This window comes from Acipenser ruthenus, chromosome 22 (assembly GCF_902713425.1).
Source record: "Acipenser ruthenus chromosome 22, fAciRut3.2 maternal haplotype, whole genome shotgun sequence".
NCBI classification, from domain to species: Eukaryota; Metazoa; Chordata; class Actinopteri; order Acipenseriformes; family Acipenseridae; genus Acipenser; species Acipenser ruthenus.
The window spans coordinates 7,333,589-7,352,630 of NC_081210.1; the positions used below are offsets into that span (position 1 = coordinate 7,333,589).

General features: G+C 38.6%; 1 protein-coding gene across 2 annotated transcripts in view; it reads left to right on the top strand.

The window, feature by feature from the left end:
• The window catches only part of LOC117431125 (protein kinase C beta type), a 117,146-nt gene that overhangs the window by 79,861 nt on the left and 18,243 nt on the right, over window positions 1-19,042 (top strand). For both annotated transcript variants that reach the window (XM_034051765.3, XM_034051766.3), the window contains exons 10-16: window positions 2,582-2,755; window positions 5,114-5,205; window positions 6,728-6,790; window positions 8,896-9,034; window positions 10,571-10,651; window positions 11,291-11,398; window positions 16,764-16,904. In XM_034051765.3, the coding sequence (XP_033907656.3) occupies window positions 2,582-2,755; window positions 5,114-5,205; window positions 6,728-6,790; window positions 8,896-9,034; window positions 10,571-10,651; window positions 11,291-11,398; window positions 16,764-16,904 (798 nt within the window). The remainder of the gene's footprint in view (window positions 1-2,581; window positions 2,756-5,113; window positions 5,206-6,727; window positions 6,791-8,895; window positions 9,035-10,570; window positions 10,652-11,290; window positions 11,399-16,763; window positions 16,905-19,042) is intronic.

Sequence of the window (19,042 nt, forward strand, 5' to 3'; positions counted from 1 at the left end):
TGGGGAACCTTTGAAAGGCACATATCCATGTAAAAGACCACGATGTAGTACCTGTAAATACATTCATTCTGAAACAGAGATTAGAGGCATTAAATCTTCATTCAACATTCATGAACATTTTACATGTACCTCTAAAGGAATAGCCTACTGCATTATCTGCAAGAAATGCAACAAATTGTATATTGGGGAAACTAAAAGGCGTTTAGCAGACCGGTTTGTAGAGCACTTAAGAAGCATTCGCATTAACACCACTGCATTTCCAGTAGCCTGTCACTTCAACAGTGATGATCACACTGCTGAAGACATCAGTCTGTGTGATCAATCAGTGCTATGGAACAAATGTTGCTCAGAAACAAAAGGAACACAAGTTCAAACTTGGAACATTGCAACCTCTGGGAATGAACATTCTATTCTATCATGACACCATCCACAGAATGTTTGTATAATTACAAATCTTGAATAATAACAAGTTTACTGCACTGTGTTTACTTTTCTTTTTAAACAGCTGAAGAAGGGCTTTTGCCCGAAACGTCCCAAAAATAAGATTTTTTAATCTTTTAAACCTTTTGTGTACATTTTTTAAAAACCTTTTCTTTCATATGCCTTCAATTTTGTACACTGCATATATATATATATATATATATATATATATATATATATATATATTAAAAAACGTAGGATTGAAGTTCTGATCATGGAAGGGAAAAGCGTTTTGCAATTGGTTTATTTTTAGTGACGTTTCAACCAATTCCAGTGCTTTTTTGGTAACAAAAACCGAGTTATTTCAGGTTTTAGGTACAAGAGAAAGACTAGAACAGTCACTGCCAGACCAGGAAAAAGGAATGGACAGGAAGAGACTGTGGGGGAGTGCGCAGCTTCAGCCCTCCCACTGGTTTCTGTGAGACGGCAACTTTTGAGTGAATGAAGCAGTGAATATGCTGGCAGCAGATATTAAATGTTTTAAAGCAGTGTGGGTCACCCGTGACTCATGCTTGAGAAGCCCAGATGCTGGCCCTGCCCTGTGGGCCGAAACAACCTTTTTGTTTTTGTGTTTCTTCTGTTCCAGTGAGTCTGCATCCGATCTGCAAAGACGATCTGTCTACTTTAACCTTTAACCTCCCGACTGCCGCCTACTCACTACCCGGTGGTCCCTGAGCTGCTTCGGCACTGGAACCTTTAGACAGGATTTCAGGTTGATGACAAAATCCTGTCTTCGCGTGTTAATTGGAAATGCTCCTGAAAGTACTTAATTACAGACAGCTTCCATTTTGTTCTATTTTACTTTCATTTTTAGTATTTTATCCAAATCATGGTGGTTGTAAGGTTAATAATATGATATGCGTTGAAAGACGGGACATTATTGTGTTTGATATGGATGTTCGCTACATATGTCTCCAATGCCTCCACCTATATGTCACAATTACATTTTATACCAACAGTGGATGGGAACATGGTGATTTTCTTTCTCATGATACAAACAGCTCTAATTATGTATTTACAGCTCCTCCTGGAATGCATGCATAGTAGTGTTTGTTAAATAGCTTGTGTTTACCTGCATTGATATTAATAATAATAAAATTAGTGAGCAGTGAGAAAAGGAATTGAGCCAAAGTATCTTTAAAAATAAATGCTTGTTTTGTGTTTAGGGGTACTATTTCTATTGATATTGCCTATGACAGTGGCAGTGACTGCTTCTGATGTCTTTTAGAGTTAACTATGCAGTCTCAATTCTTTATACAAAGTAAACCCTGGAATGCGTATGATCAGCCTCGGATTCAAGCTGAACAAATTATTCAGCTCAGAAGGGTAGCGGAGAGTGAATGACAGCTCTTCCACATTTAGTTGTGTATCTGTTTATCCACTTACTTTGTGTTAACTGTGACCAGGTCAGGTAGAGTACTGTACACCTGTATTGTGCATGAGTGAAAGCAAGCTGAGAACTGCAGATAAGCACAGCATACATTACTGAACCCATGCACAGAATATTAGTAAAAAAAAAACAGATAACATTTATAGGGCTCTGTGGAGATCAAACAGATCCATTCAACATCAAAGTTGTGCTTAAAAGGAATGCAGTCACAGTCAGAAACAGTAAAAGGGTCACCAGCTACTGTTCAGAGCTCCCTTCAGTAATAGCTGTGTCTTCATTATCTAGTGTCACCGTGCTCCGGTCCATGCAGACCTCTGAAAGTACAGCCAAACAATTTTCTGAACTAAGGGGCAATGGTAGCAAATTAGTAATTGCCAGCTACAATATAATGATATATTTTGCCCTACCAGTGAAAACAGTGTAAGCCAGTGCTCGCTGTTAATCCATATCAATAACAGTGGTATCTATTGTGCTTCCGCTGTTGGTGATGGTTCTGGAATTGTAGTATAATGGTATCCCAATGGTGTTTTTTAAACTTTTCTATAGGAGATTATAACAATTACTCAAGGGGCCATGCTTTTAAACATGTGGTTTAACAATATGTTCATAGCCAGGGATGAGTGGTCACTTAGTAAGACAAGTCCCTTCTCAACAGCGGTTGTTTGTGTGGTGCATGCAATCCTAATATAATTGTGTTGTGTGTGTTTACAGGTGATGCTGGCGGACCGGAAGGGCACGGACGAGCTGTATGCAATCAAGATCCTAAAGAAGGACGTGGTGATTCAGGATGATGATGTGGAGTGCACCATGGTGGAGAAGAGGGTGCTGGCGCTGTCCGGGAAACCTCCCTTCCTCACACAGCTCCACTCCTGCTTTCAGACCATGGTAACCGCACATTCTAAAAGCATTCACTCGACATGGCTGTTAATTCTGTGTTCAGTCTGAATTCAGAATGGATGCACGCCAAAGGAAAGTGAAACATTTAAACTAGCTTGAATGAAATGGTTAATAATTTTTATTATACATTCCTGAACATAAAAAAAAAACAATTAATCAAAATGTATTAATAATAATATCAAAGAAATTCAAAAATTCAAAAAACTTTAATAAGAATGCTTTAGAAATATAATGAAATGATGTTTATATAATGGGTCTATTACTGATCCATATCTTCCACGAAATTAATCAATACGTCTGTATTTTCCGCAGTTGCAATTGATCTTTTAAAGCTACACAGTGCTGGATATGCACGAGACAGTTCCAGAGCACGCTGTTGGTGAAGGGGAGGTCTATGTCATTACTGCATGTTTTATTGTTTAATGGTGACAGATGCAATAGATATGTTTAATAATGTTAGGTTACATTATAAATACAGCATTCTCAAAACACATCTCATAATGGCCCAAAAAGAAAACTCAATCATTCATTTAAAAGTGATAGTTGTGCCTTGCCTGGTACAGTTGGATTTACAATTCAGCATCATAAAAGGTCTTGAGGGTTAATTGCTTGTTAAACATTAATCAGAAACAACCCGCAAAGTTACACAACTTGGTGGATTTCATTGTGTGTTGTTACTGAAGCCAAGTGACTTTACAGAGTGTTCTACATTTTAATTCCCAAAGAATACACCGTTTTTAAAAGTATTGTCTGTGTCAAATTGGTCTGATACATTTATTTATGTATGCTAAAATGTCTGTGAGGTAAATGTAACAAGTACAGGATACTCTTTGAAGTGTGGTGAATATTTTACTGACTGCTGTAAAATGAAATTTTTTTGGTATACTGTCCACAAAAAAAAAAACAGATTTTTCATTAGGTCATTTTCTGAAGGAGCACGAGCAAGTGTTACTCATTGTTTAGACAGATAAACACCCATAGTGACACCTCCTTAAAACAAACCAGCATTCCTGGAATACAAAATCAATATCATGATATGTAGGAAATTGTATAAAGCCATGAGTAAACCTATGCTGTCACTCCATAACAGCAATTGATTTCATGATGTCACAGCACCGTGCTGCTGTGTGGAATGAAATGACATCACAGTCAACATAAAAGATTAAAAGATCCTCTGGTACATGGTAAATACATCAGATAAATATACAAATGTGAATGTAGAGAGATTCCTTCAACTACTCTAGTAAAGAAGGAAAAAAGGGGGGAAAAAAAGAAACTGATCACCATAATTCAAAAAAGCAATTTAGAAACACAAATTAAAGCAAAATACATCATGTTTAAATGCCCAGAATATTTTGCAGCAAAAGCCCATTTGTAACAATCACATTTCTCCTCGGGATGTGACAAGTTTGCACACTCTAGTCAGAGGAACTTAATTGCTTTACATTAGCCAGCTAACATTGTGTACACAGTTCATTAATGTAGGAGCACATTGGTTAATTTACATTAGAAATTGCTGCTAAAGACCACAAAATTACCTAGCTTAATCACCAGAAAAAATGACCTTGAACAAATCAAAGTCTCAAGTGGCTGAAGCTTAAATAATTAGCCTATCCATCTTTCTTGATCTTTAGCTTGTTATGAGGTCTACGTTGGGACCAAGCTAGATGGAGGGACTGGTATAACAATGCTTGTATCAAACTACTACACGAGCAGCTGCTGGAGAACTTTAGGCTTCTGATGCTGTTCAATACAGAGACAGCAGGAATGCCAGTGGCAAAATGAACGAGACATTCTGTGGTGAAATGCAATAACATGGGCTGCCGTGTCAGGTTGTACAATAAAATCTCACACTGGCAGCTGAGAAGCTGAGTGTTAGGAGCAGGGTTTGTTTCTCCCCTCCAGCTTGAGATTGCGTTATACAATCTCTTAATTTATCTCACACCGTGACAGTGCTCTGGGTGATGTTTGCCAATGGGGTAGTGGAGTGTATCGGCACCGAGGTTGGATGTAAAATATAATAGTTTTGTTTAAGCTGTTCAGTGTTTTACTAAAATAAAATTAATTGGGCTCATTTATTATTATTATTATTATTATTATTATTATTATTATTATTATTATGGAATTCTACATTTTAATTGAATCTTGAGAATGACTGTGCAGCATAGGGGATTAATAAAGCACACCAAAGGCACATGGAAGACAACACAAGATAAATGGCTGAAAAGTGGGAGTACTTGGAGGGTTAAACAGATGCATCCAGGATCTCACAGCCACCATCATAAAAGACAGCAGCAAATATAGCTGAATCGCCTCTGAATATTCTCCTGTGCTTTGGCTTTGCAGGACCGCCTGTACTTTGTCATGGAGTACATCAATGGTGGAGACCTGATGTACCAGATCCAGCAGGTTGGCAAGTTCAAGGAGCCCCACGCTGTGTGAGTACTGTCTCTTCCACATCCCAGAATGGCCAGCTGAAAGGAGCTGGTCATGCCCCATTTCTTGCTTGGGTCTTGTAGCTAAGAAAACAGATTGCAGCTTCTGCTGAACAAATGGTAGCAAAGCAGTTTTAAAGACATCTATTGAAGCACTTTATGCAGAGCACCTATAGTAACCTCCTCCTTGTGTTACTGTGAGGACTACAGTAGGTCTGTTTATCTGACTAAGAAAAGTTGAAACTGAAAAATAAAGTGATGAGTTACCACGTAATTAAACTTTGAAGTAGCCCAGCTTTCAAATTATACTCTGTTCTGGAATCGTGGTTAAATATATGAAGGTGGAACTTGTAAATAGTGTCACCTGAATTTCAAATATATCGGAAAAAAATATATATATATATAAATAAGAAAAATGGATGTAATGCATGACCTTAACACTGAATATAGTGCAGTGTTCACATTCTTTCCTGTTGAATGTGGAAGGTAGCCTTTTAAAATATCAGTTGTGTAAAAGATCTATAGGTGATAACATACAAAAACATCTCCAAGGCGCTTTATAAATGCTACAAGCGTCTGTTTAAAAAAATGCAGAACCGGGTGGGGAATCCAAAGTCAGCGGCTGATCTTATCAACAGATCCTTGCAAAATGACAACCTTTACATTTTATCTAACCTGAATAATTTAGCCTTGTCTACCCTTTGTGCTTTAAACAGTCAGATACAGGTACTGCATTTCCTTTCGGGTTTTAAGGGCACATAATTGCACGGTTTAATGACTTTATCTTTTTAAACAACTGTTGCAATGTCTATTAAAATGTTACACGCCAGAGCGTGAGGGGAGATAACACAGAAAATGACAGGGATCTTCCTCTACCCAGACACCCCAACCCTATTCAGAAAAGCTCATTGTAGAGCCCATCTTAGGTGCTGTCAATAATATTTTGAAAAGGCCACAGTTGGACAGACGTAGCTGGTTCTGTTTATGTGAATGTTATTTGCAGGCGTGGGTCACTGTAATCTGTAGTCTGATAGCAGCAAGATACTGTTTTCTTTTCACTGCCTTGAGAGAAGAGCAGCATCGACAATGTGTTTCAGATGTACGAACCTTGCATTATAAAAACAAGTAGGATGGAATCTCCGTGCTGTGAATACTGCAGGCTCTCTGTGTCACTCACAAGCTGAACCCTGTCATTTTCTCCTTCGCCTATTTTCCTACAGAAGTGTTCCTAAAATATATATTAACACATTGGAATTCTGTGCTTGTTGACATAGTGCTCATTAAAGATGGGGGACAGAGGCACTGGCCCACATCCTATAGTTCCATAAGGCACAACCTAGACCTAAAAACACTAATTGACTAATAGAGATTTCAGACAGACCTTCAGTTTCCCTCATCCATTCTGTATTTACATATTAAATGTGCCTGGTCATTATTCCTTTAGCTATTTATTTTGGTTATACAGCTGTATTGTATTATGAATGATTCGTTTTAACTTTTAGTTTTTAATGTCTTGTAATTGCAGGTTCTACGCAGCAGAAATTGCAATAGGTATCTTCTTCCTGCACAGCAAGGGCATCATTTATCGGTAAGTGTAGCAGATAATTAATTTGGAAAAATTGTACAGGCTTATTTACTGTGGTAGTGGAAGGAATTCATTTGTGAAGTAAAGCAGGATGAATGAGCTTGCAGGGCTGGACATGGTGCAGCACTGAGGCACAGGGTCCTGGGGGAAGGGCTTTCTGGCACTCAGCTTCCATGGCTGCCAGCCTGTCTGAATTACAGCAGTCCTTGATGGGCTCTGGCAGGTAGATGCTGATGATAGATGGTTGGAGTGAATTCCGAGGCCTGTGTGTCAGCAGCAGTTTGGAAGGAGCTAAGTTGTTTCTTTGTCGGAGCCGCACGTAGGGGAGCGACAGAGATTCATGTAGTCGTGTTGCTGTCATTCCTGCGGCCCCACTGCCTTCCTGTGCATTTCTTCAGGATGTTTCATGGCATAAAGCAGACTGCAGATGATAGCAAAACCGACTTGCAGTGGCAGCTATTTTACACCAAACGTTTTTCCTGGCTTGTTTGCTGACCAGAAGTAACTTTTGACAGTCACATTTTCCTTTTTCCGTGCAGTAGGGAAGCTGGACTAGCAGGTCTCTATCAGGGTTTAAGTCTCTCTCTCTCCCTCTCTCTCCCTCTCTCTCTCTCTCTCCCTCTCTCTCTCTCTCTCGCTCTCTCTCTCGCTCTCTCTCTTGCTCTCTCTCTCTCTCTCTCTCTCTCTCACTGATCTTGAAAGGAAATAATCTTATAGATGTACAGTACATGGCCAGCTGATGGAATTTCTAGTCATGGCATCTTATCAAGCCTTAAATCCTTATTTACTGTTAGCATGTCAGCGTATTAATCCAGTGAGCCACTTAATCCTCGATACTTTAGTAACGGTTCTGAAATATACTCCATAAATAAACAATTAGAGATGGAAGTTAAGTGAGAAGTAAATTACTGTGAACATCTGCTGTCTGTCTTGCTGCGTTGTGTGCGTGTGTGGGAGGGAGTGTTGCTCAAATAGATACATACAAAAAAATACTCCAACAACTGACACCCGTGTTTGAAGGCCATCTTGAACTTGTCATTCCTTCCCTCCTTAAAGGCGTTCTTACAATGTTTTCTTACGGTACCTTTATTTGTCAGAAAAGTACAACTTTAAATCCCATCTATTGGTATTTTAAGATGGCTTTTTGTTCATTTCTTTTTTCCAATTCGACAACTTCACATACAGAATGATCGGGAGCAGAGTGAAAATGGCATTGGAGTTAATGAGAACTTGATAAATGGTTTAGGAAGTACTGTTTGTTTAAGCATGTTAAATGAAAACCTTTTTCTGGTGCTCCTTAATAAATTAAAATTAATACAAAATTAAGAAAGTTATGGTACTGAGTGTTAAAGCTACATGCTGCAGCAAAAATGATCTCCTGCAGGATGAACATCTGTTTACAGCTGGAGAAAAAAGTAGAGAGCCCTCAGAAGGCCTCTTCACAAGCTGTCTCATTGAGCCTCCCTGTAATTGCTTGTTGATTCATAGATCGTCATTGCTGTCATTTTACCTTATGCCTTGGAAGGTAAAGAGGTTGATAAGAAGGTTAAAGCTTTATCGTGCCTGAGGCAATTCCAAATCCTACAAAATAAGACAACAATACATTGAATATACCGTAATCAGCTTTTACAGTAGCTTTGTCGTGTTTTATTTGCTTCATCCTACAAGACAGACAGATGCCCTTAAACTGTTTCCTGTGCTACATGAAAATCAACATAATGTATGCCCCTTTTGTTAAATAAATAAATAAATAAATAAATAAATAAATAAATAAAGGGAAATGTTAAAGTACTTAGACCACTCTGCTGTTTTATTAGTTTTGGAATAATCTTTTGTTCATGCATCACACTATCCGAATTGGTATACCAGTCTTGAAAAAAGACCGCGAGTATTAATAGTTAAAGACCTTTAAGCTGGCATGTTTTGCAACTCTTACCGCTTCTGTCACAGTGAAAAAAAGATCTCACTCCAATTACCAACAGTCTCTGTTTTAATAAAAATTTGTTACAGAGCATGCCTGTCATCCTGTTTAAGTGTGCTGATAAGTTCAAAGCCAAGCCATCAAAACTTCACAGATAATGTTTCTCACTAAATGTTTTCTGCCACAGGGACCTCAAGCTGGATAACGTAATGCTCGACTCAGAAGGACACATTAAGATCGCCGACTTTGGCATGTGCAAAGAAAACATGTGGGATGGAGAGACCACTAAGACTTTTTGTGGGACGCCTGATTACATTGCTCCCGAGGTAAGATATCACAGGCTGCCGATTTGAGCTGTGTGTGATGTGATGTGCAGGTTGTTTATTCCATCTCAGTCTAAAGCTGCTGTGCCACAGAAAGATGTTCAATTAAAAGATATAGTTTTAACTTCTTATATTTTAGCCTTCTGTGAAACCAGCATCTCCCCTACTAACTTTACACCTTCTTGTCCCAATGCCATTCTGCAGCCCGAATAGACCTTACTGCTTGCAGTAGAATTATTTCACAAACTCCTGTTATTGTTATTTAAATTATGTTTGGATTAAATATTCATTATAATAGCACTAACTGTCTTTGCACTTTATGAATAGAACTTTTATTAAACTTAGTACTCTGAGTAGATGAAAAACATATATATTAGCAACAAAGTCTTTATCCAGTATATTCACTTGTAAAAGAGCAAAACTCTTTAAAAACTAAATATTCCAAATCCTTTAGTATTTGTGGTAAAAAAAATAATAATAATAATAATAATTCAGTAGAATCCTCTATTATATTCAGCAGTTTCTATTAAAAAAATAAATAAAAAAAATGTTAATTTAAGGCAAGACACTAAAATTGTAATTTAGGTAGTTTAATGCAGTTTAACGAACAGAACACACAATGTCATCTAATTCAATTTTTAACTAGATCTGTATGCTGGATGTAAACCTATTTTTTGAGCCATGTCTGTTTATCTGACAAAGCAAAGAAGTGTATGAAAAATGTAATTAAGTTGATTAGATTTTGCACATTTTTTGACAGATTAACAGATGGCGATGCCTGAGGTCCACCAATCTCTGCATGTGTGATCGGGGACCCACTAGCAAACAAATGAACCAGTCTCCCATTTGTGATAGTAAATCATTTGAGTATGGATAACATGAAGAAGCATTATATATATATATATATATATATATATATATATATGCATAGTTGTTTTTTGATCAGTAGCACGTTTGAAAATCTGTTTAGTGCAACAGAGCAGAGAAAAGAACAGCTTTCAAAATCATCTCATTAAAGTAAGGGATGAAAAAATGAGGACCATATATTTGTTATCCACACTTTGCGTGCCGTTAAGTATGAAAATCAGTGTGTTAATATTGGCTTTAATATATATCATTTACCCTCAATTTTGACTATTCCAGCATTTCAACGTATCTTAAATGCTTTTAAATATTGGTTAAATCATGTATTCATTATTTGGTATGATTCCAGGTGCATTAAATTGTCTGAACCTAATAACGAATTCTGTTTAGCTGGGGCGCTACATGTGCATTAATTGCCTCGATTATTACATTGTGATCTGTGGTTCAGTCTCATAGCACTGTGAATAGTCACGATTGTGACTGAAACGTCTGAACATATGTGCACTTTGCACTTTTAACAGCATTTGCATCCTGTCCTAAACAATCAATGTAAAAATACAAATATCCTTTATGTTTTTGCATTGATGGCTTTTTAAAGTTTTTTTTTTTCTCCAGTGTTACAGAGAGTAATTTGTACCTGCTTTCCATCAATGTTTCCTGTGTCCTCATTTTCAGATCATTGCTTACCAGCCTTATGCCAAGTCAGTGGACTGGTGGGCTTTTGGTGTTCTGCTGTACGAGATGCTAGCTGGACAGGTGAGTCTGAGTCTAGTTTTACATCTCGGTTTTTCAACACTGTGTTTTAAGGTTTGTAACTGCGTATCTGTGTACTGTATCCCTGCTCCCCTTTGAGCCGGCTCTCACCTTGGCAATGTGGAGAGAGTGATCCCTTGTCCCGTATGATTGAGGTCTGAAGTTCAGTGTGTTTCTTGCCTGCATTAAGGGGATACACACTGTTTTACAGGGACAGTGCTCCACAGTGTTGTTGAGCACAGGTATCACACCTATATGGCAAACTACTGCAAAACTATTGTATTTTTTAAATAGTAACTGATAGTGAAATGTAGTCAGATATCTTAAACACTAGATGGTTATAAATTCATTATGCCACTGTCAAATTTGGCTAAGGCAGGGGGGGGCGGGACATCCAACACTGAGCACTAAAACTTGGCAGATGTAGGCACCAGTTGATGGGAACAGGACTGAAGGGTCATAAAGCACCATGCAGCTTAATACGGGCAAAGTTTGCCAAGGTAATAACAACAGTAAAATGCAGTATTTTCACCCACAACACAGCCTGGCAGGTGGAACAGGGTCTTTGCAGCTGTTCGAAGATACTGACTCATAACCACACTGCAATTTGAGAATAACACACTTTCATGTGTCTGTCTTCAGCCCCCCTTTGACGGGGAAGATGAGGACGAGCTCTTCCAGTCCATCATGGAGCACAACGTCTCGTATCCCAAAGCTATGAGCAAGGAAGCGGTGGCCATCTGCAAAGGGGTAAGAGGATTGCTGACCTGACCTACCTTCTAAGAAGCAAATGAAAACCATCCTTTAGCATCAGAAACAGCAGGGCCCTTCAGCTGCAAATTCTGCTTAGTAACAAAGAGACAGCATAAAAGTACAAGTAATGATTTTAGTGTTTTAAAGTTACGGGTGTAATGTGGAGGAGGGTCCAATGTGCCTGCAAATTCTGGCTGGTGATGTCGCTACAGTTTTTTGGGCTTTGATTTCAACTACTGTAAGATGTAATAATGGCTGAGGCAAGAGTATGAGCCAATGACAAGGATTTAAACTCTAACCACGTGACCACATTGCCTTCATGGCATGTATTTGAGTACCATGCTACACAAAGTAAGTGCATTCATTCATATTTAGGTGTCATGTGTCATACTGTAGATTAGGTGTAGCCCACTAAGAACTTGTTTGAACATTTCCATTTTGAGGTCTGCTTGTAAATGAAAGGACAAGGAAGCCATTTTGGTTAAATGTAATTATCCCACAGTGCTTTGGGGAGTAGTGTTTGCATGCGTTTGGAGATTGGAACCACGGTGATAAATCCAGCTGCCTGCTTTACACTCCATCGCATCAGTCAGAATCCGCTCTCGAAAAGTTGACAGTAAGGGAATGATAATTAAAACATTTTGGTGGTTGTACAAGTAATGACTTTTAACAGCCTCTGCAAAGCTGGCACTTTTGTATAAGAAAAACAAAATCCTTCTGTCATGCTTGAGTGCGTCCTTATTTTTAACGCACCATTTTCAGGTGTATTATTTCCCACACAAAGCCTTTACATTTCTGAATCACCAAAAAAAAGGGAGTCCATTTTGTTGATACAGCAGCATTGTGTTAGAACAATGAAGTCTACACAAGAGAGTCTGCTATTCTGCGGAAAGCATGATTAAACTGCAGATTGGAAGAATTTAAATATGGATAGGAAAAAAAAAACACTACACTTAATAAGAATAATTGAGGAGGATATAAAAAAGCACAGCAGAGGTAGAAACAAAAAAAAATCAATCTCAAGACAGTAATCCATAAATCAGGTCCAGGTCATCAACGAACCCTGTAGATCAATGAATTGAGAGTCTAAGCGTGATGATGCTATCCTCAAAGATAAGCATTGGATTCTTAAGCATCAGTTAAAGCTAGGACTTCACCAAGCACAGATTCCATCCTGTAGACCAGCATCCATTTCAGAGTGTTCTATGTTGGCTTACCCTCCTACACAGGATCTATTGTGTTTTGAAGGGATTAATTTCTTATAGTACTATTACTTCGAGGGGGCTGCTTTATACCATTGGTGCTCCTTGATAACTTGCACAGGAAAAATTATATCTAATAAAAAACTGCATCATAAATCACTGTACTCTTTCAAACTTCTTGAATTGTTCTTTTTGTTTGGTGTAATCTACTGCTGTCTTCCAGGGCAATGAGGCATTGATTAGTCTCAAAGGTTCTATTCCTGGTAAAATTAAGGATTCTCGCCCACCGATGAGAACCCTTTTCTGTTGCTAGGTTACAGGAAATCAGAAACTGAATTGAGAACAGCTTTCAGGTTGAGAAGACAAGACACTAACTGCATTTAGTTAAAGTACTTAATAGGTATAAACAGGAGATAATTCCAGGCTTTTGAGTAGAATATTTATCTTACTCCGCTAAGGCTAGCCTTAATTCCGCTAAGGCTAGCAAACCCCCAACTCCATACTTCACATGCAGGATATTTACGGTGACGTCATTTAATATATAAGCATTGTACATCTTGACCTGGAATCGGATACAGTATATGTCAGTAGCAATGTTTCTTCCAGAGCCCTTATTGCTACTAATGCAGTGTCAGGTTACGATTCTGAAAACTTTTGTGTAGCAGACTAAGCATCATCTTTAGTTTTATTCAGATTTTAAGATGCAGTATTTAAGTGTGATTTACCTGTAATGCACACATGGGGTGTTTTTCTGCTTGTTTATTTGCATCTCAGATCAAGTTTATAGCACAGGAAAGTATGGCAAAAACCTGTATAAGTAATTGACCTACTGCAAATATCTTCATTGGCCTTTAAAATCAGGAAAGTGAAGGGTTACACCGACACTGCAGTCAGATTTCTTATATGAGATCTGTTCATGATTAAGGCAGAAGAGGGTGTAAACATACAATATTATCATTGAAGCTGATTAGATCTGTTTTCTATTTTCTTTAAAAAAAAAAAAAAGAGACCTGTTTGTTAATTCTGTTCATGGGGTGTTTCAGTAACAATATGGCGTGTCACCTTCAAAGTGGAAATGAAACGCCAGAAAAACACAGACTCACTCGAGAAAGACAATTACTGAATGTATTTGAGTGAATTACAAATGAGTAGCTCCATCACTGAGTAACACCATGTGGCAATGCAAACAGCGACTTGAAGGGGGAATGAATCATTCACGTCTCAATACTTGTGCTGTGGTGCTTAGATGCTGTAAAATATGTTACCTTAACTATTTACACAGTCACAGTCTATGGCGTCTGTTTAACTGTGTCACTGCTGGTTTACATTGACTGGTTGTGAGTCATTGTGTGCTAGAGATCCCAGGAACACCCTGCTGTGAAGGAACATGTTTGAAAATCGGCATATATTAGAAAAAAGCTACCTCTGTGAAAATCACTGTACTTTGGCGGTGTGAGTGAGTTGCTGCAGAGCCACAGCAGGTGGCGCTGTACTACATCTGTACTATTGATAGAAATTGTGTAAGTGTATGACCTTGCTCCGGACCTTTTCCCCTGGAGCCTTTACCCCTAAATTCAAAATAAATCAATAATAGATAACAACTGTGTTGTAAAAATAAGGGGATGAAAAACAGTTTCACCCAGTTACTTCTGAATAGTTAGTCACAGACTAAAGTTACCTCAGTCTGCATTCAAAACCCTGGCAGTAGTACACAAGAATCAATCTTCGCATCATCATCATCTACCATTACCATGTATCTGTTTTCAAATTGGATTTATAACAATGTCAAGAACCCAGCAGAAGGAGTTAACCGTGCTGTGTTGACTAATCAACATGCTTATCATAGCGAACCTGCACAGAAGCCTGTTTGTTTTCGGCAGCCGTAGCAAAGCCGGATGCTGATGTGAGATAAGCCAATTAATAAAACGTTAGCGGACAGTAATTGTCTGGACTGCTAAGTCATGTCTATAGAAAAAAAAAAATTTGGGGGGGGGGGGGGGGGGGTTGGGGGGTTTGGATAGAAATAAACTTTCCAAAGAAAAACGAAGATCAAAATAAATGAAAAGCACTGTTGAACCCAGGGATAGAAATAAGACTTCTATTGCATAGCAGTTTCACCCAATCCAGGTTTTACTACGAGCTTGATTAGACACATTGTACAGGTAACAAGCTGAGGTGTGTCTTAATCAAGTCATAGTAAAACCAGGAATGGAGGTCCATGAGTGGCTCGCCTGGTAAAGGCACGGTCGTGTGCTGTGCAGGATGAGTTATACAATCAGGGGAGCGCAGGTTTGCGTCCAGGCTGTGCGAAGTCACCGGTCTTCGCTGGGGATTCCGGAGGGAGCATTGGCTCTGGCGTTCCCCTGGGTTATGGAGGCAAAACTGACCTGGGCAGTTTCTCCTCATCGCACTACAGCGGACTGTACCAACCAGGCATCTAGTGAGCTCAGGCTGACACCTGCAGGACTGACATTTGTCTTCCAGAGGCCGGACACTCACTGACATCCGAGGTAAAATAACTGAGCACTCTAAATTAAAAAAAAAAACATAACAATGGATAAAACTGCCATGCAATGGCAATTTCCATCGTAGGTAACCCTTCTGAAAATTCTTAAACTGTAAAGAGTTTGTGTTCTACTATTTAAGGAGGATAGGTTTTTAACTAAAAAGCTTAGTGCTCTTGTAAAAGGACACCACTGCAAGGAGATGGAGTTTTAATCCTTAGGCACGCCAATGTCCTTTAAAGAACCCCCCATTGTAAATAATTCAGAGTGTTTTCTGAATACAGATGAGTATTTTAATCAGTACTGGCACAGAAACAAGCCTGGGAGAGCCCGAGGGGAGTTCAAGAAGACAAAGCTGTCTGCTTGAACATTTTAATTTTACAGGGGGCTTAGACTCCGGGGTCCTCCTGTAGCAACAGCAGTGGCACCACAACCAGCGATTTGTTACAATTTTCTCCAGATTGCTAGGTGCACCCAAACGTATGATTACAAAGTGGTGCTCGAAATCACTTTCCTGGAACAAGCAGAGCTGTTAACCGCTGTTGGTGTCGGTGTCTCTTAGTGGATAGAGGAGTTGAAATTAGGGAATTAGTACAGTTGTATGAACGCTTCTTAAAGTGTAAGTAGCATGTAAAATACGTTTTTTGTTGACAACATATTTTGCTTAACTCTCCCGAGCAGCCCAACCAAAAAACAACGCGATCTAGTGCCGGTGCCGTCAGTTTGAGAACAAACAGGCTGTGTACTGCAGAAACCTGCATTGGATCCGGCTTGTATATCAAACGGTGAAGGTATTTTTCTTCTCTACTGTAGGGTTGGAACAATAATCACCAGTATCGATAATCACAATAATTTTTGGGCAGAGAATTTTATTGCGTTGAAAAATTCTTATCGATACTCATAATTATCGTCCGTGACTCAATGAAGCAGGAAGCGGCACGGAACTGTTTGCGTGAGGTGAAAACATGATCCGTGTGAGCACTGTTTGTCTGTAGGGTACTCAAACTGACGTCATTGAGACTTAGTAAGCGTTCGGAGCATGCTCGGCAGTTTCCGGAATTATTGATACATTTCAGACATTTTCGTTCTATATTGGTCACCACGAGTCGTTTAAAAAAAAAATATATATATATATATATATATATACTGTGTGTGTGTATATATATATATATATATATATATATATATATATATATATATATATAAAATATGTCATATTGAGTGCTTGCAACACGCAAAGGTTTGTATATAGGGTGAAACTTACCCTTTAAGTGGACATGTAATTTAATACTATCCTCAGCGTGACTGGCCAACTGGACCCGAATCTCAATTTTGTTTAAAAAAAAAACAGAGGTTGTTTGTGTATTATTATTATTATTATTATTATTATTATTATTATTATTATTATTATTATTATTGCTGCTTATGTTCTGCAAGCCTTTGAAGGTCAATAGTCACAAAACCTTAGAGATTATTAAACTTGATTTGGTACAGCCATTGCTTGATCAGTGCTCCTATAATATGACTTGAACTTTGATTGAATAGCTACGTAGAATACCATAACTGTAAACTTTTGAGGTTGTATTTATCGATGGAATGAATACGACTTTTCCCCCAGCCAGTTCTATTTAACCTCTTGTGTTCTTCCTGTTGCAGCTGATGACCAAGCACCCTGGGAAGAGACTGGGCTGCGGGCCAGAGGGGGAGCGTGACATCAAAGAGCACGCCTTCTTCCGCTACATAGACTGGGAGAAGCTGGAGAACAAGGAGGTCCAGCCGCCCTTCAAGCCCAAGGCTGTAAGTGATGTGTGCTCTGTGTGTCTCCTCGTTAATAAACCCGGATTACCACTGATTAGTGTTTGCAGCATCGTCATTGGTGGCATGGTTACTAAATGTGGTGTCCGTGACCACTGATTGTTTAGTCCTCTTTGCGGTACACAGTTCATGATGATGGCTTAATTCATGAATGTATTTATTTATTTTTATTTTTTAATAAAGCCCTGCCCTGAATTTTAATCAAGCATGCATCGTCAGTGGTTGATAGCTATGTTATTCTTTTATCGTTCCGAAAGGTTTGTCTAACGTTTCCAGTGCATTTAAGGTTCCTTTCGCAGGTGTTTTGTGTTTGGTGCATTGTGAAATGAGAGCCTGCGGGGCCTGCTCCTGAGTGACAGTGTTCTGTATGTGAGTAGAATGCTTCTTCCTGAAGAACCTGCTGCTTAATACGGACAATCATTCATGCATGTTCTTATTCATGCTGGTAGGTCGTTATTAAACAAACAAAGGGGAAAAAAAGCATTGTTGCAAAATGAAATAAAAGAAGCAAAAGGTATTGATAGATTAAATTTGTTTTTTAATTGATACTTTTAACTGTATGGTAAGCATGTGTGATAGAGCCTTAAAAAAAAAAAAAAGCGAAACTAGTTGAATTGGTGATTGCTGGGTTTATTTTGGTGTGCGATCATTTAGAAAAATACACATTTTTGTGCCTGCGAGTGGTAAAAGCGTGTGATTTTAGTAGGTGGACAGTATCTTTTCCCCCAGAGTAATAGAGTAATCACTTCAATCTGAGGGACTATCACTGGCAGTCCCTCCTGTCTGACACTGCTGCTGATCTCTGTGAGAGCTGTAGGAACCCCAAGCTGCTTGCTCACTGCTCCCTTTCTTCATTAACCTTTATCATGTTGACTGCAACAGGACAGTTATGATTTCAGTTTCCATTCTCACATACTGCATTGGATGATTTTCATTCTGCCCTAATCATTGCAAACTGGAACATGCACTCGCCAGGAACTTTTTTATTTACCTCTTTTAATAAATATTATGGCAACAACAAATGATTTGCGGCCAGACTAGGGGTGTGGATTTTAAGGCCCATTTTTCCTCACTCAGCCTGTTTACTTACTAAATATCTTGGTATCTCCGAATAGATAATGGTCTCCTCTTTAGAAATTATGCTACAAATGTTAATGAGCAAGACAGAATGGTCCCCCGAAATGTTCTCGGAAAGCAGTACATCTCAGGATGGGGAGTTTGTTGCTGGATAACTTCACTCAGACAACTTCCTCACTAAATATCCCCCAGCAGAGTCAATTTGCATTGCCAGCTTTGGACAGTGTTTAAAACAGTGCTGTGTTAATGCAGAGGTTAAAGATTAGTATTAATGGTAAAAGCGTGTTACCAAGCCTCTGCTTCTTTTGATAGCCTGCCATTCTCTTGTTGATTCTAATTAGTATGGTTTGCGAGTGCCTGTATGCAGTGTCTTTTTTTTCCCTTCGATTAATTGCAGGATGCTGGATTGCTGTCCCACTGACTGGATAATGCTACAGCAGGGTTTACCCCACTGCCCCACTTTCAGTAGCAACACAGCCAGATCCAACACAAGCACCATGTCAATGTGCTAGTTTTAATGCATTGATGAGTGTGTTTGAAGTGAGTAAAATATCATGCAACAGGAGCAGTCTTCATAGCGAGACTTATTCTGGACGGACATTTTTTTTGTCTTCCTGAGCCCTGCTCCTTGTGCAATGCCCACACATAATGTGTGTGTGTGTGTGTGTGTGTGTGTGTGTGTGTGTCTATATATATATATATATATATATATATATATACATTATAAAATGCTTGCAAAGCTGCAAATACTATTTACACAATATTCCAAACTGAAACTTTTATAACAATTTCCTTAAATAATATAAAATACACCTTTAACCCATTTTAATATTCTCTGAGCAGAAAAACAAAAACCTGTGAATTAAATATTAACCACAGCAGAGCAATCTGTCATAAACTGCATCGATTACTGCCTGCAAACTCCCAGACATGACAAAAATAATCGAAATAATGTATTACGTTTTTTCAACGTCGAAATTAAGAAATGCTGTCAATAGGTGTATAATCAGCATTAAATTAAATACAGTAAATGGGTACGGGTT